General features: G+C 38.6%; 2 protein-coding genes across 8 annotated transcripts in view; both read left to right on the top strand.

The window, feature by feature from the left end:
• Positions 1–1,516: 1,516 nt before the first annotated feature.
• On the top strand, positions 1,517–6,672 carry LOC131683791 (uncharacterized). Of its 3 annotated transcripts, none has more exons than XM_058966095.1 (4): positions 1,517–1,629; positions 2,512–2,743; positions 2,807–2,928; positions 6,261–6,672. In XM_058966095.1, exons 1-4 carry the CDS (start codon positions 1,585–1,587, stop codon positions 6,450–6,452), a joined length of 591 nt encoding a protein of 196 aa, XP_058822078.1. In that variant the 5' UTR covers positions 1,517–1,584; the 3' UTR covers positions 6,453–6,672. The 3 variants fall into 3 exon arrangements, with proteins under 3 accessions (XP_058822078.1, XP_058822077.1, XP_058822079.1); XM_058966094.1 differs by having other exon boundaries at positions 1,624–1,751; XM_058966096.1 differs by lacking the exon at positions 1,517–1,629 and adding an exon at positions 2,386–2,404.
• The window catches only part of LOC131683792 (glutathione peroxidase-like), a 29,001-nt gene continuing 12,732 nt past the window's right edge, over positions 6,670–22,938 (top strand). The window contains exon 1 of one of the 5 annotated variants that reach the window (XM_058966101.1): positions 6,670–6,774. The gene's annotated coding sequence lies outside the window, so the exon portion shown is untranslated. Of the gene's footprint in view, positions 6,775–17,700; positions 17,750–18,322; positions 18,503–19,195; positions 19,325–22,938 lie in introns of those variants that run through there. The other 4 variants (XM_058966102.1, XM_058966100.1, XM_058966099.1 and 1 more) reach the window with 4 other exon arrangements.

The following is a 22,938-nucleotide window of genomic DNA, read 5'->3' as shown; positions in this document are numbered from 1 at the left end:
GGTGTACACTCATTTTGATTTATTTTTCTAACATATACTTATTTTACAAAGCAGATTAAGATTTTTCAACCCCCTAAGGTTGGCGCACTTGGCGGGAGTCAAGTCAGTCGATCACATGCTACGGAACTATTTATAATACAAATTAAGCAATGGAAGAGCATGTAATGCACTCTAATATTTGTGTGAATTTCACATGTAATGCTGTCTTTATCTTTCTGATCAGAGATTTGGCTACAATAAAACTCAGTGTGTGGATGTAATATCGAAGAAAAAACGGAACAGAAGTATTGGTACCACAAAATATCGACCTGATGAATATCGATTTAAAATCTTGATCTCCTGGCTCCAAAGTATCGATAACAACGAAACCCAGATCAGGGTCAAGATGTAATAAATCAGTTTACACCGTATGGTCTGACTAAATTTATGAATAAAACGATGAGTCAACCTTTGGTTTATGAATAATGTTCATAAAGTTGTGAGCTAGTTCGCGTTTCCGAAAATCGATTTGATTATGACATGGCGTAAAGCGTGACGGCAGTTCCTAAAACAAAAACAAATAACTCCACAACTGTCGCTTTGAAATGACAACAGCAAGTAACAACTTGCCACTGGTCGGCGCTTCGATCGGTCAGCAATCGCTATACAGGACTTGTATGCAAACTTGGATACAATGGTGACTCACGCATGCAAACCTGTATGCGATGATGATTTGCAACGTATTTTCATTTAAATGTTTACACAGGTTTTTCGGGAAAGTTTGTTCTAGCTTATATGTCTGTTCTCTGTGATTGAACAGAATTATAAAACATATGATTTTTGTTCATGTTTCTGTTTTCGTAAAGTGTTATTGTTCTAGAATTCATGGCACTTTATGCACGATTTTTGGAACAATTTTTTCAGAGCGCTCTCTGCATATGAACCGTGCTAGGAAAGGAGATGCAAGAAAGATAAAATTCAGGATGACGTTGCGAAGAACCAGTATAATAACAAAAACGACGCGCAAACAGTTAAATACTGCTGTTTGTTGCCCAACGAATTAAATGCTCCAATTATCTCACTACCATTTTTGCCCTCGTAGAGCTGGTGGCCGATTAAATGTAAATTTTTGCCAATGCATTGAACAAAGATGGTAAACAATGCTATAATCAACAAATTCATATAGGTTGGATGATAATAGAAATTGGGTGAAAATAGGCTCATTGCCCCATATAAAATACTTCGCTGTACATGCTCTTAGGTACTGCATACCTTTCGTATCGAAAAATCGTTTTTGGGCACATGGCGGTTCCGCTGTCTTGCATGCAAGCTTTCATTCTTCATTTCACATACGAAGATCAATTGCTTCTTGTTCTCAAAGTTCTTTATGCGTCACATTGAAGTAAGAACTAAGAAAAATCGCTCAAATGAACTGTAACACTCTATGTTATAGAGGGACTCTGTGTCCATTAATGCGTCGTGTTCATGCGCATACATCAGATGGCGTATGCGATGTTTCTGTTTTCATCGCCTTTGCGATTACTTTGGTTACTGCCCGGCCTTTGCATATTTTCAAACACCACTCAAGTGCACTGTCAACAGCGAATGTGTTCGGTTCTGCGTAAACTTCAAAGTGTTGTGAAATTCAGTGTGAGTATAATTTCGCCGGGCTGCGGCGCAGTAGTTTCATACATTTGATTCAAATTGTCATAATTTTGCAAATGATTAGCCGAAAATATGTTTTGATTGGTGTAGCTGTGGCAATTCTAGCAGTATGTGTTCATAATTCATTGAGAAGTATTTTAATTGTGTATACTAATTGTAGGGAATTTTTAATTACATTTAGTATTTTTTGTACCCTTCTATTGCTTTTTCGTGTCTTGGTAGAACATATACAAAAAAACAAGTTTATTTGTTTTGGTAAACAGTAGGTGAACTCGTCGGTTTTTGTCTTTTATTATATTTTGATACTGACATTACCTACAGCAGCGGTAAGAATGCAAGTCACTTTGCGTGCTCATACACCCGTAAATGGATGACACATAATGAGTATTAGCATCACTTATCGGTTCCTCATGCAAATATGACTAATAATGACTGTGCAACAATGTTATCGCTAGTTTTAATTATGTCCATTAGCATACACTGCAGTAATCAGACTTATTCTACGTTATGATGGATTGATTTTTAAAACAAATGTAACTCGATCGGATCGAATTACCGTTTATTTTACTACTGTCATTGAGAATGTAAAATATTAGCTCGAAAAGCGATCCATCGGGATGCAGAACATCATAATGTCGATATTCGTCTTGTTTATGAGTGCGTCTAAATAAGTATTGAATTTTTTATTGATATTGAATGTGAAAACAGCAGTTGGTAATAAGAAAATTATCGGTCATTACAACAAACCTCATAGATAAAGGTATGCTGATAATGATACCATTCAAAATGAGTCTCACAAGCCGCATATGTTGGTTCACATTCATCAATAATTAATTAAAAAATCAATTCTGCCTCATTTCAAAACAGTACTGTGCATATCGATATAGCTACAGAGGGATGGCTACCGAATCGAACTCGGATTACAAAAACGCCAAATCGGTGTACGATTTCACCGTCAAGGATGGCCAGGGTAACGACATCAGTCTGGAGAAGTATCGTGGCAAAGTTCTACTGATTGTCAACATCGCCTCAAAGTGTGGTCTCACCAAGGGCAACTACGAGGAAATGACGGAATTGTCCAAGAAATACGAAGATAAGGGTAAACCGGTTATCAGCTACGATTTATGCTAACTATTTCACTGATGTTCATTTTGATTTTAAGATTTCGCAATGCTTTCGTTCCCGTGCAATCAGTTTGGATCGCAAATGCCAGAAAAGGATGGAGAGGAAATGGTATGTCACTTGAGGAAGGCAAACGCTGAAGTGGGAGATGTATTTGCAAAGGTAAGTGGAAGCATCTCATATTTGTTGTGGCATGTCTTGTGTCGCCTCGTGTGCGTACTACTAAAAAAATAACATCGTGAGAAACATAGCTCAATATTCAATCTACATTTGGATTACTGACCCCCGGAGCATTTCAAAAGCTTATTTCCATATCTGCAACCGTCGCTCGGTGAAACAAAACTTCAAATCAGTCATCATTTTGAAATAACCTATGTTGTATTTATCGGTGAACTAGTTTATATCAACGATGAGATCTTTTGAATTCCAGTGGTTTGTGTCCTGGCTGAAACGGTAGTAAAACGGTATATGCGATTCTGTTCAAACTGAAAGTTTTGTGCTAGTCTGAAACATTCGTGTCCACACTAAGACTGACAGCACCAAAACAACAGTGCTAGATTATTGCTTGCAGCGTAAACTTAGTTCTCCCATGTATCAACTAGACTAAATAAAAAAATCAACTAATTTTTTGGTTGAATTTATGATGAATCGGCTTTCCGTGTATAAATTTGTATTAATATCTGCTTCGTTGTTGTGAGCCAGTACAATTACAAAAATGGCCTGAAAATAATGAAATACTCTTGAACGAAAGAAAGGCAAAATCAAATCGAGTTCCTAAATTTTAAACAATTTGAGCCAATGCGCAGAAGAATGGTAGCCGACACAACTCTAACTGGAAGAATGAATTTTTTTTTGGGAAGTCGCGTAAAAAAATAAAGCATAACACTGCTCTATCAGAAATTAGAATATATTACCTCGATTGACACGTTATGCAAGTTATTCGGAGATTTGTGATTTGCCATGTCATCTCATCACTTTTCGTATGGGAAGGGAAAGGGAAGTAAAAGAAAAAAGTTGGGGAAATGTAAAATGACAACACAATACAATCACAACACAAAACAATAAACAGCCTGGATTTTTCACTCCCGAAGGAATAATGAACCCTACCCATAAAACCTATAGCTGGGTTAGGATCAATAGCACATCCTTGAGTTTTAGCTCGCTGTACATCGGTTCATCTATGTATGGAGAACCAACAATCCGGATACGCAGTTGCATTACTGCAGGGCAGTTACATATTAAATGATATGCAATTCCGTAATCGGATTCACAAAGCTCCCACGAATAATACTTATGACGCTGAATAGTAGCCATGTGATAATTGAGCTTGTAATGTCCATTGTCCAGTCAGTGCCCTGACTAGAATACTGCAGTTATGCTTAAAAATGCAGCAAATTCTTTGACATTTTCGGACTCACATCCGATAGAAAAGTTTTTGTTTGAACGCAAGTTTGCAAGCTACGCCAATGGTTGGCATGTTCCGATGTAGGCCAAGAGCGAATCTTGTGCTATATTGAACTTATCGACATTGGTAAAACTGGTTCTGGACTAACGAAGTCAGTCGCAAGTCGGAAAAACCGGGTACCTATAGAAGGTAGATCTATAGAAGGTAGATCGCATTTGAAATGACAAGTTCTTCGATTTGAGTTGGACTTGCGATTACTATTTTCAATCTCGAATATGTCGAACTAAGTGCTTTCAGGGCGCATGACTGCCAGAGCAAAATAGATTCGTTTACCGTAAATTCCCTGCTGAAGTTCCGATTGTACGCAACGCAGAATTGCGAAGATTTCTGCTTAGAATACGGTACAGTATCTACCAAGCGAATGAGACTGGTTTTATCTCGTTTCATGACAATGAACACTAGCACCGGCTCGGCTCTACAACAAATGAATTACCAAACTACGTATTCTTCAAGTTGTTGCTCCATTCAGGCACACAGCCATTCCTCGCAAGTCGGAATTCTCACATTTAAAAGTTTTAAGGAAAACTACATGTGAGTAAAAGGTCACTGGGAGCACGTATATACTTATTCTTAGTAATTATTTAGGGACCACAGTCTTGTGAGGCTAGTTGCACGATCTATTAAGTTACTGTTCCAGAGCTCAGTAACCTTAACCTTATGCACCAGAAACTGATTCTTGTTTCAGAAATACATTTATTTATTTATTTGTTTGTTTATTTTTATCTGGCGTAGTTGTTCTTAATGAATATGGGGGATGGGGAAAGGCCAATTTGAGTGAAATATTAACTCTTCTCAAATTGGCATTAAAACCCCATATCTTTTCAATTGAATACACAATGTTGATATCATCATCACAAACTGATATAATAAAATAAATAAATATAAAAATATGAAAAAGCAAGAATAAAACTGCAGATTAAAAAGTCGTCAGTAAATACTGGCACGTCAGAAACTCCTTAAGGGGGGCGTCTGGTGTAGTGGGTAAAAATAATTGACTTCTTTTTTATCCACTTAAGGTTCAAAGAACTTTCGGTGAACGGTGAAATGAACGCTTGATAATATGCGTTGAAAAAAATGCGTTCAACTTTGTCACCTGTTTATACATATAAAGCATTTATTAAACTCTAAAAGAAGAAAATCAGTCGATTTATCATATTATCACGATTTAAATCATGCAAAATAGTTGGTGGAAAAACAATTGACCGGGTCAATTTTTTTCCACTAACTATTTTGCATGATTTAGATCTGATAATCTAATAAATCGACTGATTTTTCAAATTGGCTGATAACTCAAAAACTAATCAACGAATTGGCTTGATTTTTTTTATGACAATGCACATTATGTTTATCCTGTCGGTGAACCACAGAAAACTGAATAAAAAATTCTCCCTATTATTTTGAAGAAAAGTAAGCGAATTTTACAGCAAAATATGAGATTTTTCGGTTTTCATTAAGCTATTTTCGAAACTCGATCTTTTTTCTTTTTTTTTTGGTTCATCGAGTAACTATAGTTAAATTTCCTGTGTCAGACAACTTAATTTTCCGGAAGTCGCGTTAGTACACGGAGTGCACGCTGCTCTGAAAATCTAGCGAAATCGTCTTAGCGCACCAGCGGCTGCTCGTTCAGTGGGCCATTTGCGCGATTTCTGGACGGTTAACAAGAGTTTTCGTGTTCTCCGCGGCGCTCCTCGACATGGAAATAGTTGGACGAATACTCTTGGAACGCTCGTATGTGTGGCTCTGCGTGATTGAAAATATTTTTTTTTTCGTGCACAATGAATGTATAAATTAATATTACACAAAACACCTATTGTTGCTTTGCCTTCAAAACCGTAAAAGAAAATACCTTTCTGTTTGAGCACTTTACACCAGATGCCCCCTTGGATCTAGAGCTATGCATAACACTGTTACCATTCCTTTAAGATACCTATATTTATATTTGGTTCAAATCGTCATGCATTTTTAATATTATATTATTATTAATAACGATAATATGTAACACATGGTTGTACCACACTCGTCTTTTCAGGTCAACGTCAACGGAGACGACGCTGATCCGTTGTACAAGTATCTGAAGCATAAGCAGGGCGGCAGCTTGGGCAGTTTCATCAAATGGAATTTTACCAAGTTCCTAGTGGACAAGGAAGGACAACCGGTGGCCCGGTTTGCCCCGACCACCAACCCGTTGGATATTGCCAAAGATATTGACAAGTTGCTTTGAGCTTTGAGCGAAATTAACTGACTCGCGAGCAAGTGTGACACATTCGATTATTCGTAAGCACTGCACAGCTTTATGCATTTCTCGGCCATGAATTATTCAACAATTGGCAACATCACATAAAAAAGGATACGAATAATAGCAAACACTATCATTTTCACCAGAATAAATTAGTCGATGTTGATTTGTTTTCGCAATAAAATGTTACTACCACTGGAACAAACGACTATTTTTTACAAGTGAAACATCTGGATATTCTTAAACCCGCCGGATTTTGATTAACCTAGAGGGTCAACATTTCGCCGGTTGTATTGGATCGTATAGGGTAAGTTTTTATTATAACAATCAAAACACATTCCAACTAATTAAAATGAACGTAGATGCTAATTTTTGCAGCATTCTGGAATCAACGAAGGCTACTATATCAGCCGTTTCCTGCTTCGTGACGTGACAATCTAATTTTTTATGTTCGGGAAGAGATATTTGAATATTCTGATAAGCGGCCCCTACACGCTCAACGTTTTTGCCAATACTCGAGAGTATTAAAAAAGTATTGAAAGTGTAATGGAAACAAGTTGGATTGACTATGTGCATTCAAATGTGCCGCATTGATCAGAGATCCATCAATCCGTCAATATACCGAACGTGTAAGGGTCGCCCGATCAGAAACACATAACATAATTATTTCAAAACTCTATCTCGCATTGTCAACCAACCCAATTAGGACCCCTACATATTTTGGACCCTGTTAATGTATTTGCCTCCTGCACTGTCAGGTTTCTCTGTATTTGTTTGGTTTGATGCAACAATTACATTCCTTGGGTTGTTTATTATGTGTCAATATCCTTAGTTCTTCTCTAATTGTTTAAAATTAAACAGAACCTACAGTTTAAAAAAAAATATCCCCGAAAACGTTTCATATTGCAACGATAGCCAAGAGGAACTTGTGGACATTTGCAAGTTGGATTTAAATATACAATTGTAATATTTTTTATTGATTCATTTAGTTTTCTGACTTGGTATTACGCATGTTACGTGTTTGAAAAGGTTTCTTTGTAATGTTTTATCAAAATTATTGTGGAAGAGTCCGAAATGTGAAAAATTCGTTTTTACGTTACGAAAACATGACCATGAACAAAAATTATGTGTTTTGTAATTGTTTTAAATTTTCCTTCGGTAACGCCCGCATAACGCGTTTATCAGTGGAAATATTTGTTTTTGTTTTGTGAACTTCAGTCACGCTTTCCGCCATTTCAATACTAAATCGATTTTCTGTACGTGAACTAGTTCACTACTTAATGAACATTATTCACAAATCCAGGGGTCGACTCATGATGTTATTCATAGATTTGGGAACATTAGTTCGCAAAATCCAAGCATTCTGGATATTTTTTCGTGAACTATTTCGCGAAACTCGGAATTTTATTCATGAATCCATCAATTCTCGTGAACTAATTCTTTATTTCTAATAGTGTAGTCACGATCCAATATCCGTGCTCGTGAATTAGCTCACAAAATCATAAAATATTATTCATGTATTCGTGAACTGGTTCATGCTTCCTAGTATAACAATCACGACTGACTATGCGCGCCCATGAAATAAATCACAAAATTATAAAATATTATTTAAGTATACGTGAACTGGTTCATGATTTATAAGGTATTATTGACGATCCAACATCCGTGTTCGTAAAATAGTTCATAAAATCATGAAATAATTTTCATGTGTTCGTGAACTGGTTCATGATACCTAGTATAATAGTCACATATAACTCTCCGAGCTCTCGATCGAAGCAGTTCGTTTTCTGGTGCTGTGCATAAAGTGAACAAGAATATATATTGTCAGTGAAGGTCAACTATTGTTTGAGGCAGTCTTTGTTCGCCGGTGCCCAGGCTGGTGAAGTGAATACCAGAATTGCCGGACACGCCGCTATATAAGCTAAGTATTATTTTTCTTTCTTTCGTTTCCCTTTCCCCGATCGGTCTACTTTTCCCTTTCCCCTGAATACAAGTTTCATCTCTCGTTTACACCACGTGCTATCCTCGTGCCTAAATGGCCGAGGGCGAAGTAACATTGGATGGGAATGATATTCCCATGGATTTACCGGATAAACCCGATATTACTCCCTCCCCTGATTCCCCCAGTCCTCCCCGTATTAAAACATACCCAGCCAGTTCAAATGGACCCTGGGTGGTGTATTTCCGGCCCAACACGAAATCGCCCAATATTCTAGAAATATCACGGGAGCTGACTGCTAACTACCCGGCCGTAGCTCAGATAACACGTGTTCGAGCCAATAAGATACGCGTTATAGTAAATGACCTCGATCAGGCAAACCAGATTGCTCGCAGCGAGCGTTTTACGAAACAATTCAGAGTGTATGTGCCTTGTAGGGCAGTGGAGATCGATGGAATAGTCGCCGAACCGGGTCTAAAGTGCGAAGACCTGTTGAAGTACGGGGTTGGCTGCTTTAAGGACCCTTCACTTCAAAAGGTGAAGATTCTGGAATGCAAGCAATTGTATTCTGCAAAAACAGAAAATGATAAGACAACTTATTCTCCGTCAGACTCGATTCGGGTGACTTTCTCCGGGTCTGCTCTTCCCAACTATGTCCTCCTGGATAGGGTTCGCTTACCCGTTCGCCTGTTTGTACCGCGGGTAATGAACTGCAGCAATTGCAAGCAACTGGGCCACACAGCCACTTATTGTGGCAATAAAAAACGGTGCGGCAAATGCGAGGGAGAGCATGAGGATGACGCTTGCGGTGGAGAAACTGAGAAGTGTATTTACTGCGGGGGCCCTCCGCATGCTCTTAAGTCATGCCCGGTGTACAAGCAGCGCGGGGATCAAATAAAGCGCTCCCTTAAGGATCGCTCGAGGCACTCTTATGCAGAAATGCTAAAGAATGCTTCGCCATCTGTCCCTTCCGAAAATTCCTTTGCTCTATTGGCTGGCGTTGAGCAAGAATCTGACGACCCACAAGAAGGAACATCATTGGTTAACCCAGGGGAATCCAGGAAGAGGAGAAATCTAGCCTCCCCTACATTGCCTCGTAAGGGTGCCAAGGTGTCGTCCACTCAGAGTGCGCCATCTACAACCAATAAATCCAACGGAAGTGATGCACAAAAGCCGAAGCAATTTGCTCCAGGACTTGGAAATATTAATTCTAACAAGGAGTACCCACCACTTCCAGGGACACCAAAAACCCCAAGTGTCCCCGTTTTTCAAACAGATACTCAGTCCAGTAACGGACTAATGAAATTTTCTGACATAGTGGACTTAATTTTCACAGCTTTCAATGTTACTGATCCTCTTAAAAGCCTTCTGATACGTTTTCTCCCTATAGTGCAAACATTTTTGAAGCAGTTGACTGCTAAATGGCCCCTCCTTGCAGCGATCGTATCCTTCGATGGCTAAGTCATCGAACGAGGTCACCGATTCGATCACTGTTCTACAGTGGAATTGCAGAAGTATCCTCCCGAAAATCGATTCCTTCAAATTCTTACTAAACAGTTTAAAATGTGATGCTTTCGCATTATGTGAAACCTGGTTAACTTCTGATATAAATCTCAACTTCCACGACTTTAATATAATCCGTCTGGATCGAGAAAACCCTTATGGAGGAGTACTTTTGGGGATCAAAAAGTGCTATTCTTTCAACCGAATTAACCTCCCTTCGACACCAGGCATTGAAATTGTCGCTTGTCAAGTTTTAATCAAAGGTAAAGACCTTTGCATTGCTTCCATCTACATTCCTCCTAGAGCCTCGGTAGGGCACCGAACGCTTTGTAATATCACGGAATCCTTACCGGCACCGCGGCTAGTTCTGGGAGACTTTAACTCGCACGGTACGGTATGGGGTTGTCTTCATGATGATAATAGATCAACATTAATCCAAGATCTTTGCGACAATTTCAACATGACCATCTTAAACACGGGAGAAATGACGCGGATTCCTACACCACCAGCACGCGCAAGCGCGTTGGATTTATCGCTTTGCTCGACATCGCTACAGTTAGATTGCATGTGGAAGGTGATCCCTGATCCCCACGGTAGCGATCATTTGCCTATCGTGATTTCAATTGCTAACGGTTCAAGACCATCGGAAACAATCAATGTCTCGTATGACCTCACACGGAACATTGATTGGAAGAGTTACGCGACCGCGATATCCGTTAAAATCGAATCCGCTCAAGAACTTCCTCCGGAGGAAGAGTACAGGTTTTTGGCTGGCTTGATTCTCGACAGTGCGAATCAAGCTCAGACTAAACCAGTACCCAACGCGAATACCCATGGACGGTCTCCCACACTGTGGTGGGATAAAGAGTGCTCAGAGCTGTACGCGGAGAAATCCACTGCATATAAGGCCTTCCGGGAAGACGGGTTACCCGCTAGCTATCAACAGTACGCGTCGCTAGAAAGGCGAATGAAGAGTTTAATGAAAGCCAAAAAACGCAGTTATTGGCGCCGGTTCGTCGACGGGTTAACGAGAGAAACAGCGATCAGCACTCTTTGGGGTACGGCTCGACGTATGCGTAACCGTAATAGTACCAACGAGAACGTGGAATATTCAAACCGTTGGATATTCGCTTTCGCCAAGAAGATCTGTCCGGACTCTGTCCCGGTACAGAAAACGTGCCGCGCCGCGTCTCCTCCCGATACCGCGAACGAAACACCGTTTTCGATGGTGGAGTTTTCACTTGCTCTCTTATCATGCAACAATAACGTCCCAGGGTTAGACAGAATCAAATTCAACTTGCTGAAGAATCTGCCTGACACTGCAAAAAGGCGCTTGCTGAACTTATTTAACAAGTTTCTTGAGGGTAACATTGTCCCTCATGACTGGAGGCAAGTGAAGGTCATCGCCATTCAAAAACCAGGAAAACCAGCCTCCGACCACAACTCGTATCGGCCGATTGCAATGCTGTCCTGTATTCGGAAGTTGTTCGAGAAAATGATCTTGTTTCGCCTCGACAATTGGGTTGAAGCAAATGGCTTACTGTCAGATACACAATTTGGCTTCCGCAAAGGCAAAGGGACGAACGATTGCCTTGCGTTGCTTTCTACAGAAATCCAAATGGCCTATGCTAACAAAGAGCAGATGGCATCAGTCTTCTTGGATATTAAGGGGGCTTTTGACTCAGTTTCTATCAACATTCTGTCAGAGAAGCTGCACCAGCATGGTCTTTCACCGACTCTAAATAACTTTTTGCTAAACCTGTTGTCTGAAAAGCACATGCACTTTTCGCATGGCGATTTAACAACATCGCGATTTAGCTACATGGGTCTTCCCCAGGGCTCATGTCTAAGTCCCCTGCTCTACAATTTTTACGTTAATGACATTGACGATTGTCTTGCCAATTCATGCACGCTAAGGCAACTTGCAGACGACGGGGTGGTCTCTGTTACAGGGCCCAAAGCTGCCGACTTGCAAGGACCATTACAAAATACCTTGGACAATTTGTCTGCTTGGGCTCTTCAGCTGGGTATTGAGTTCTCCACGGAGAAAACTGAGTTGGTTGTTTTTTCTAGGAAGCGTGAGCCGGCGCAACTCCAGCTTCTATTAATGGGTGCAACGATCAACCAGGTTTTCACATTTAAATATCTCGGGGTATGGTTCGACTCTAAAGGTACCTGGGGATGTCACATTAGGTATCTGAAACAGAAATGCCAACAAAGGATCAATTTTCTCCGAACAATAACTGGAACATGGTGGGGTGCTCACCCAGGAGACCTGATCAGGTTGTACAAAACAACGATATTATCGGTGATGGAGTACGGGTGTTTCTGTTTCCGCTCCGCTGCGAACATACACTTCATCAAACTGGAGAGAATCCAGTATCGTTGCTTGCGCATTGCCTTGGGTTGCATGCATTCGACCCATACGATGAGTCTCGAAGTGCTGGCGGGCGTTCTTCCGCTAAAAAATCGATTTTGGGAACTCTCATATCGATTGCTCATCCGATGCGACATTCTGAACCCGTTGGTGATTGAAAACTTCGAGAGGCTCGTCGAGCTTAATTCTCAAACCCGATTTATGTCCTTGTACTTCGACTACATGGCACAGAGCATTAATCCTTCTACGTATACTCCCAACCGTGTTCGTTTCCTAGATACTTCTGATTCTACTGTATTCTTCGACACATCCATGAAGGAAGAGATTCGTGGAATCCCGGACCATATACGCCCTCAAGTGATCCCCAATATATTTTATAATAAATTCCGAGAAGTCGACTGTGACAAAATGTTCTACACTGACGGATCAAATCTCGATGGGTCCACTGGCTTCGGTATCTTCAACAATACTATCACCGTTTCATTCAAGCTCAATGATCCCGCTTCAGTTTACGTCGCAGAGTTAGCTGCAATTCAGTACACCCTTGGGATCATCGACACTCTGCCCACAGATCACTACTTCATCATTTCGGACAGCCTCAGCTCTATCGAGGCTCTTCGTGCGGTGAAGCCTAAAAAGCAATTCCCGTATTTTCTGGGGAAGATACAGGAGTCCTTGTGTACGTTATCTGAAAAATCTTATCAGATTACCTTTGTTTGGGTACCCTCTCATTGTTCTATCCCGGGCAATGAAAAGGCCGACTCATTAGCAAAGGTGGGCGCATTAAATGGTGAAATATACGAAAGACCAATCTGCTTCAACGAATTTTTTAGTATTTGTCGTCAGAGGACACTCAACAGTTGGCAAACCTCGTGGAGCAATGGTGAACTTGGACGATGGCTACATTCGATTATCCCAAAGGTATCAACGAAGCCTTGGTTCAGGGGGATGGATGTGGGTCGGGATTTTATTCGTGTAATGTCCCGACTTATGTCCAACCACTACACCTTAGATGCACATTTGCGGCGTATTGGGCTTGCGGAGAGCAGTCTGTGCGCTTGTGACGAGGGTTATCATGACATCGAGCACGTTGTCTGGGTATGCGCCGGGTATTTGGACGCCAGGTCTCAGTTAAAGGATTCCCTTCGGGCCCGAGGTAGACCACCCAATGTCCCAGTCCGAGATATGCTGGCAAATCGTGATTTCCCCTATATGTCCCTTATTTATACTTTCATAAAAACGATAAATATCCCAATTTAGCCCCTCTCTTTTTATTTCTCGTTTTTAGAAGTTTTCTCTTGCCGTGTGGAACCGATAAGCTTCAGACTGCCACTATGTAACCGCCGTCGCCCTTATCGCTACGGAATCTGAAGCGAGAGCGACTCGAGGTCCGAAGGATTCCCTTTGAAGGATTCCCCGCGGGTCCGAAGAATACCATCCGCCAATCCGACCTACTAGACTGAGGCGCAAATTTGTTTCGCTGATCTCCCGTTTGCCCGAAAGTTGCAAGTTTTGCTCTTCTCTACCGGTCACCATCTACGCCTTCTCTCCCCTGTCCTTGATACAACTACTTCTACACCGATTTTGGAAATGACCAAGCATAAGTATCCGATAAAAAATCAAATTTGTATTCCGTATTCCTAGTTTTAAGATAGTTGTAATTTCTACTCTTTGTTAAAACTATTGTCCCCCATCTTGTAAATAGAATTGTATCCCTAGTTTTAAAACATCTGTGAAATTTTTCATAAATATTTGTTCCCCCTTTTGTGTACCAAACTATATTGTTAGTTTTAAGATAACTGTAAATATTTCCTAAAAAACTGTTAGTATTGAATTCCTTGTTTTAAAATTTTTCATAAAAAAAATCTTTTGCCCCCTCTTTTATATATAGAATATTTTTTTTTATTTATTTTTTTTTTTTTCTAGTCTTAAGATAGCTGTAAATTTTTTCTCTTTTTTAAAAAAATATTTCAACATTGTAACCTCCTAGTTTTAAGATATTCAAAATGTAAAAACAAAAGAATTCGGCACCGCCAAGCTAACGCATTTGTGCCTATCAAATAAACGAAATGAATAAAAAAAAAAAAAAGTATAATAGTCACTACTTACCATTCGTGACCGTGAACTGGTTCACGAAATATTAATCATGTAGTTCACGAAACTGGTTCGTGATTCCTAGTCTGATCATTCGTGCTTGACAAATAGTTCAAAAAATCATAAAAAAATATTCATGGATCTTTGAATTAGCTCATGATTCCTATTTTATGATTTACGATCTACTTTGTGTGCTTGTAATATTTGGAATATATTCCTAACACTCCGGAAGTAGCGCTTATGGCCCACTGAACGAGCAGCCGCTGGTGCTCTGAGACGATTTCACTAGATTTTCAGAGCAGCGTGCACTGAGTGCACTAACGCGACTGCCGGAAAGCTAATCATTTTCAATTTAATACAACATGGTAACGAAATTTTCACGTGAACTCTTTCACAAAATTTTGGGGTATTATTCGTGAAATTATTTTTGTTCCATTCAATTTGTCATAAAGTGTCCAGGTGATGGCGACCAGTAATAGATACAAGCAGTAGATATAAGAAAATTATTAGGACCTCGAACATAATTATCCAATTGATAAAGTTCAATGTGATGTCTCGACAGATGTCGCGGAACATGAATCACTCTACTCATGACTAAAATATGACAATAACGTGAATAGAAATTACGAAATTCACGATTAAGATCCTGGAATCATGAACATAAATCCCGCCAGCCTGACAGAAAAATTCGATAGTAAACTCATGAAGAAATTAGTACAGTAACATGATAAGAAATCATGAAAATCGAGAATAAGCTCCTGAAATGATGAAATCATCCCAAATTATGAACAAGAATTATAACAAAAACTAAACATGTCCAGAGAACAACACAAGTAACCTAACCAAACATTCGAAGGAAACGCCATGTATATATTTGGAGCGAACTTATTTCTTAGAAACACAAATAGTATCATGAATACGATGTTTATAATTTACAATTTCAGGAACTTGGTCACGATTTTCGTAAATCGTTTAGTTCACGAAATCGTGATCTTTGAATCTATGAATTTTTGAACGGATTGTTGTCGTGTATCTTTTATGCAATCAGCGCTGTGAAATACTATCAGCAGCAGCAACAATAATTAGAGTTGGAAAGGTAATGAAAGCATTCGGTCAAAAATAGTGAAAACTGGGCAAGTGACAGTGAATTTTCAGGCACCTCTAAAAATTGCGGTGTACACCATAACTCAAAATCTTCTGGGCTAATCGATTTGTAAATTCGCACAGTTCATCTTTACATCAGTGCTCAGGTAACTTCGTAAGCGTTCTACCAAATTATCATTTTTTTACAATAACATTCCTTGGGATTCCACGAAATGTATAGGAATGACTTATTCTGATGAAGGCAGTATGGTACGACAACAAAACGGAAGTCCCTTACACTCTCACTTATCTCCTCCAATTTCAGTTTCAGCCAGGTACAGTTTTGTTCGTTATCCGAAGAGAACCAAACAATATCGTACCTACCAAACCCACTGAAACTGGGAATGAATGAGGTAGGAGGGATTGAAAAGAGACACCCGTGAAGATAATCTTTCAGCGCAATCGAAAAGTGATCTTTCTTCAACTTTCCCTGCACTCGATAAGTATTAAGACTCGAAGACTCTAAACAATGAGCCGAAGTATTGTTCGAAAGAGAACCTCTGCGATTGTGCTTTTTTCCTTTGATTTTTATCAAAGTTTTTACCCATTTTTAAGGATTGGAAGGAAAACGCTTCTTGCAACTGTCAGTATTCACATCTGATGTTACGGGATGTTACTCATTTCTCGATTTTCCGAAAATCCGAAAAGGAGTTGAAATGATCTGTACGTTGGAATTTACATTCTAGCAAAATCCACACAATTCATTCCCATTTTGTGCTACCACTTAGTAAGTAGTAGAGCTACAACAGGGAGCTACGTTTAGACGTTTAAAATATTAAAGACGATGTACTTATGATTAAATAACGACGATTCGAGTTCATTATGTACGATGTAGTTTTCCAACTCATGCATAGTACCGTCAGAGCAGAGAGCTACATCTAACACCTCTTCTCTGCTAGCTCGTGCAAATTTTGGACAATTTCCTACATAAGTTTATGCTATTTTTGCTAATTAAGTATTCCATCAATTCGGTGGCTGTCAAATAAATATCTGACCTGCCCCAAAGTATGCCGTGGGCTTTTACATCACTGCCGATTATGAGTGGAAACCCATTTCTGCCACAGTATTGTACAACCCATTTGAAATTTTCAGAAGGTATTGATTCAGTCTGCGGTAAATATGCTGAGCAATAGACGTATCTCCTGTTTATGTTATCGACAGCCATATTGACAGTGACAGTACAAATATCGCGAGTTGTGAGTTCGGGTATAAGACATGCGTCAATAGCACTGTTCTCAAGTGCACGAGGCATTTCACGTGGATTTGACATGCTATTTTTGTTGAAAGCTACGAATACGGGGTTAAATAGCTTCCCGATCAGAATGAAATAACAAGATTATAACAGAATGCAATTTTCGTAACATATCGTGTTATAAATTTGGTCTCGTTAGTAATTAAAATAACAGAAAATTATAACAAGTAACAACGGGAGATATAGTTTTGAAATATTCTTGTTATGTGTTTCTGATCGGGTTTCCAACATAGAAGTTGCCGTTATAGAAATATGGTTATTGAACCAAATCTATGGAAGCTTTCCTTCATGAACAAGGCGGGGTAGATTCATAGCTGCTATACCTTTATGCTGAAGGTTAATTTATTCTACTTTAACCGTCGCAGCACTACACATTTCATCATCGACACTTGTTGTACAACAGCTAGAAGATACCAAACACGTTGGTTTATAATCGCCTACAGTCGACCGCGAAATGGGTATGACCACCATTTGAATCCTACGATTTGGGAAGAAATAAACGCCAACTGTGTCAAAGATTCGCGTAACACAGCAAAAATAACACGTCACAACACTCCGTGCATGACAAGCATATTCTAGCCTGTCCAGTCATTTAGTTCTCAGTATCGGCACGGAGAAACACCTTGACTTAAGGACTCCTGTTTTCAGTCGCCTCTAACGCCTGTAGCAGGAACCCATTGGAGCAATTCTTGGCTGAGATACTTCACGCCACACGGACTCTAGGCTGGTTGTATCCGAAGAATGATAATAGACTGTTATCAGCCTCCTTGTGGACCACAACCGCATCTGTTGTTAGTCGCCTCTTACGACATGGGAGCTGAAACCTCTTTGCTGGAATACTTCGAGAGATTTTAGTCCGCCAGATATCACATGGCTCGTGCGAAATGTTAAATGACTGGCCGCCGCGCCGACACGAGCTTGGATCTTTCGATTGGAAAACGACCGTATTTTCGAGCTACGTATAATTAGTTCAGGTGCTTATTACAGTTAGGTTTTGTGCCTTTTATGCATAAAGACGGTTTTAAACCAATTCTCTCCTTAGGAAGTAATATAGCATTTTGCTATGCATTCGCTTGTTTAGCTGAAAAAAAGGTTTGAATTCATAATGTCTCATCAGTAAACAGAACCTCTTCACTCACGAGACATCGTAAGTTAGAAATCGTTTAGTGACTTCGCAAGCAATGTTTACAATTTTGAACTAGCGTCAGCCCGAAGCATTGCTCAAGTGCCGTGGTTCTGAAGAGACGACGTCGAAACGCAAACACCCGGACTAATTTAAAAAAAAAACTGTTATATCATGTGACTTATAGTCTGAAAGACAAAACCTGCATAAACGAGCCCCGGTCTCACCTACTTACTTGCAAATATGGTTATTTTTCGGTCATGCTGCTATTACTGTGTGAAAAAAATGGCAAACCTTGCCTCAAAAACAAGGAAGATTTTTTCTCTGTATGAAAAGTAATTTCCTTGCCGAGTTGTATCGATGACACACAGTGTGCAAATTAATGAGTGTTAAATTTTCGCTAACGCGACGATTTCGTAGGTGACCTGCTAGAATCGGAAAAGTTCGGTTCGCTGCATGGTTTAGTTCCTAATGAATATGCAATGCAGAGTGAGCTCCATTCGTAACCACGGTGTATTTATTCTTTTTCGGTAGAAAGCTTCGATTAGTATTTGGGCGTATGTTGTACTGAAAAGTTACGAGCGGTTTGACAAAGTCCCTTCTTGTAAGTTTTAAATTTGTGTGACCAAGTATTACAGAACTCTAAGAATTTTCGCATGTATTAAACGTTTGGATTAGAAGATCCCACGTAAAAAGTGATATATGAGTGTTTAATAATTTTAGAATACTGTTTCGTGTTATGTGCATAATATTTCAACATTGGCTTTTAGGCTGTTATTTTGTAATTAGAGAAGCTATTAGAGTCATCAATTGTTCAATCATGCTATTATAAAGTGTTCTTCGGTCTGTGAATAACATTTTGAGATTTTCGGATTTGTGTTATGTTATATATTTAGTACATGAAACCAAGCTGATTTGATTACACAACGCGAACAACTGACGACCCACGATAGGATATCCGATGTATGAAATTACCGTTTGCTTAAGGAACTTAATTAAACTCTAATACGAAGATCGTAATAAAATACTATCCAACCTATATCTCTTGTCGATGCGAGTTATATATTTTTTTAAATAATTGTAAGTAAAACATTGAAATAGTCTAGCAAAACTAACCCAAACGTATTGTTTACGTCTATCAAGTTCCATAAGAATCCATAAATTACATACGATCTTTGCCAATTTTGTATACCTATGGTAAGAACACTGATACCACTAATTGCTAATACCACGTGTGACTATTGGTGGGAACCTCCAAGAAGCCTATAACCGTCGTACGGAAGATTGGCCGGAAGATTGAACCAACATGGAAAAGACAGTGGTACCTACCCGAGCAGAAGAAAATAACATCAGAATATCAAATTCAGGTGTACTGCACCCGATACTTGAATACCACAATAAGGTATTGAGGAGCCTTGCATAAGAGGTAAAATACCTGAAATAATAACTGAGACGTGTACTACAAATAACTAGTAGGGTGGGGCATTGTTATATGGAAAATCGTAATTATAACCACATCAACCGAGCACAGTACTTTTTTGGTTCCATATGGGGTCCCAAACAACTGTGCAAACTTTGGGATCGATTGGTTTTGACCCGGCGTAGCGCATTGCGTTTGAAATTTTTATGGAAATTAGAATGGGAAAACCTACTTTTTTGCATTATCAATTTTACAGACTACAATTCTTCCTGCAGTATGCCTATAATTAGATAGAAGTGTAGTCCAGGATATGCTGTACAACTTTGCCGAAGGATGCATGGTGTTAGAATGTATCTAAAACAAGTTATAGCTATTCAAAATACGATAAATCGAATTAATTACCAATTTTTTTTGCCAACCCTGCCGGGGTACCAATGATAATTCGTATAGCATTCCAGAATAACATAATATATTATAGATTTACCACATTGGTATGTTTGAATGAATTATTCAAAATCCTTAGCTCAATTCCATGGGCGTAGGTGACTGAGGAATAGGGCGTAGTGAGGGGAAGGGGGGGGGGCTTCAACATATAGAAATTCAAACTGAAATATTGTCGAGTTGAAATGTTCAGATGAATTATTTTAAAACATTTGCGCAAATTCCTATGCATAATAGTAACGATGAAACGAAACATACGAAACGAAACGTTCCTTCTGCATTGACTTATATAAATGGAAGTAAAGTTGGCAGACCGAATCAACTGATGTCGACTTGATATTTCAGAGGATTGCATTTATTATATTTCAGTTTAATACACACTATGATTTGATAGGATGCTCTTTTCGATGCTGTTCTCTCACCTGAAGTAAAAATTGTTGTTGAATTGTGGCTCTGGGGGATTGTGTAAATGTTTTAAAATAATTCACCTGAACATTCCAATTCGACAATATTTCAGTTATTTTAGCTCAAATTTCCATATATAAAAGAACCTTCCTCCCCCTCTGCCCTCACTACACCCTATTGCCAAACTACCTAAATTAAGCTAAGGATTTTCCAAACATACCAATGTGGTAAATTTAAAATATATGATGATATTCTGGTAGGCTCTATGATATATCATTGGTACCCCCGCAGTGTAGGCAAAAAAATGATTTTTGGCAATTAATTCGATCTATCGTACTTTGAATAGCTATAACTTATTTTAGAGACATTCTAACACCATGCATCCTTCGGAAAAGTTGTACAGCATATCCTGGACTACACTTCTGTCTAATTATAGGCATACTGCAGAAAGAATTGTAGTCTGTAATATTGAAAATGCAAAAAAGTAGATTTTCCCATAATAATTTCCATACAAATTTCAAATGCAATGCGCTACGACGGGTCAAAACCAATCGACCCCAAATTTTGCACAGTTATTTGGGACCCCAAATGGAATTAAAAAAAGTGCTGCGCTGAAAAATGATCATTTTTCCCCTCCCTAATAACTAGTTGATAATGAAACGAGTTATTATAATACCTAAATAACAAAACCTTTTCAACCTTCCGATAACAAAATTCACTGTTCGGAGGTATTCAATAAGGTATTGATTTGGTATTTGTAAAAATAACTGGAATACATAAATAATACTAAATTAAAGTATTATACCTCATTGAGGTATTGAGCATGTATTAAAGAATGTTTCTTCAATACTTGCTTAATACCTCAATGAGGTATTATTAATCAATTAATACCAGGTTTTGGTATGATACCAGAAAATAGTATGCTCATTATTAGCCAGTTATTTTCTTCTGGTCGGGTAGGGCACTGCAAACATTTTTTTTACATTCTCATTGGCACCTTCTCGTAATATTGTGACAAATGTCAAAATAAGACGCCTCCCGGCGTTGGGCGTTGAGCCAAAAGTGGCGACCATTGCTTAGATGATTCGATTATCTAATAAGCTTTCGTAGGTATTTTTTGTAGTAGAAATTTTTTAACCTACTTGTCCAGTGAATCAAGGAGCTTAAACGAATATTTAAATTGACTTATACCTAAAGTATTAAGAGAGCTAATCGTTGCAATTTATGATTGCAACGTTTTTTCTCGGAAATAGCCTAATACTGTTCGTCATAATTTCCAATGTTTCTATGTTTGCGAGTCTGTGCAACTCATTTGTACAAAACTAGGGATGGCACTTCAAATCGTTTTGAAACTTTTGTTCTAGATCCTTTGAAGCGTTTTCTTTCTGGTAGCACAGCATTGTCGGTCTAAAACTTAGTTTATAAATGGTGGTTAATGCCGAACAATAAAAATAACCATACACAGATAAAAATATTTTGTAATTTGAAGTTTATTTTCATGCACATATTTGGAGCATGAATATAAATGTAAAATTAAGTTCCAGCACAAATACAAACGACTGGTCGTGCTTTCTTCAACGAATTTTATTATAATTTTACACGTGGATTGAAAATTACAATTTCTTTAAACGGAAAACCTTTAATATATTTATACTCGAATACTGCTGTAAAAAGAATGACATGTAATATTACAGGAATGAAAGTGTAAAATTGTATGCTGTTCGATTCTCCAATTGATTTCAACGTAATTTTCAATCAAATTTTGGATTCAAACGTTGTATGTTTACATTCGTATTGATTTACATGTCGTTTAAATTTCATTATTTTTTGGTGTGTAATAATGATAATCATAATTATATTAATGATCATAATAATAATAATAACAATCATAATAAAACTTAAAGGGTTGTGTGCAAGACACGACCTCAGTTAAATTGAAATGCAGCATTATTAACCCTTAAAGGCGCAAATAATTTTTTTTCCATTATCTATTCGTCCTAATAAGGACAGTTTGCTAATAAATATATTTTGGGATACGTGACAAGAATCCTATGGAACGATTTGAGCTTTGCCTGCACGGCTGATACGCACGGTATAAACCAGCAATTCGCCATCTCGCTTTTGTTCCGCCATCGTCATTTGAAGCTGCGAACCAAATCCTTCCAGCACACAGACAAACGTTCCCCTTCCGTAGCTCGTGATCAAATGAAAGATCTAACAGCTATCCTACTAGCAACAATAGCGATAATCCAATCCAACTGGTTCTGCCAGCAGAGTAGGCATTGCAATGAAGGAATATATCAAGCGATGAATTGTGTAGGATGCGCTTATGAATGTCGAGATGAGGTCCGTGTTAGGGAAAGTCTTGCGCAAATTTGTGAAAATTGTATATGTTTTCCCTATTTATTGCATATTTTCAATAGTGTGCTAATAAAATATACAGATGAATTTGATAACAATTTTTTACTTGCAATTTTCTGAATCGATTGGTGTTCGAATCATGAAAATCCATCAAGAATTAACAAAACGTAAGCGAAAACTTGTTTTTACAATAATACGGATTTTTCAATAGTGTACAGTTGAAATAGCAACTTATAGTTGCAACCAATTTTTAAGGTGGACTTCTATGAATCTATTAGTATTTAAATGACGCAAATCCAACAACAATTAACAGTGCTACAGTTGTTTAAAATTATGCCACATTTTCGTGATGCAGTTCGAAATCAGATTTTAGTTTTACACCTAGCCCCAGCACCATATAGTAGAGTAAAGCA

Source organism: Topomyia yanbarensis, chromosome 2 (assembly GCF_030247195.1).
Source record: "Topomyia yanbarensis strain Yona2022 chromosome 2, ASM3024719v1, whole genome shotgun sequence".
NCBI classification, from domain to species: Eukaryota; Metazoa; Arthropoda; class Insecta; order Diptera; family Culicidae; genus Topomyia; species Topomyia yanbarensis.
This window is presented reverse-complemented; position numbering and strand designations above follow the sequence as displayed.

What these genes read in the sequence shown, in the direction of transcription:
- LOC131683791 (XM_058966094.1), top strand. Translation starts at nt 1,701, where the DNA reads ATGATTAGCCGAAAATATGTTTTGATTGGTGTAGCTGTGGCAATTCTA. An exon ending in TAGCTGTGGCAATTCTAGCA is followed by an intron (nt 1,752 to 2,511) that starts GTATGTGTTCAT and finishes ATTTCAAAACAG; the next exon opens with TACTGTGCATATCGATATAG. An exon ending in CAAGAAATACGAAGATAAGG is followed by an intron (nt 2,744 to 2,806) that starts GTAAACCGGTTA and finishes TTTGATTTTAAG; the next exon opens with ATTTCGCAATGCTTTCGTTC.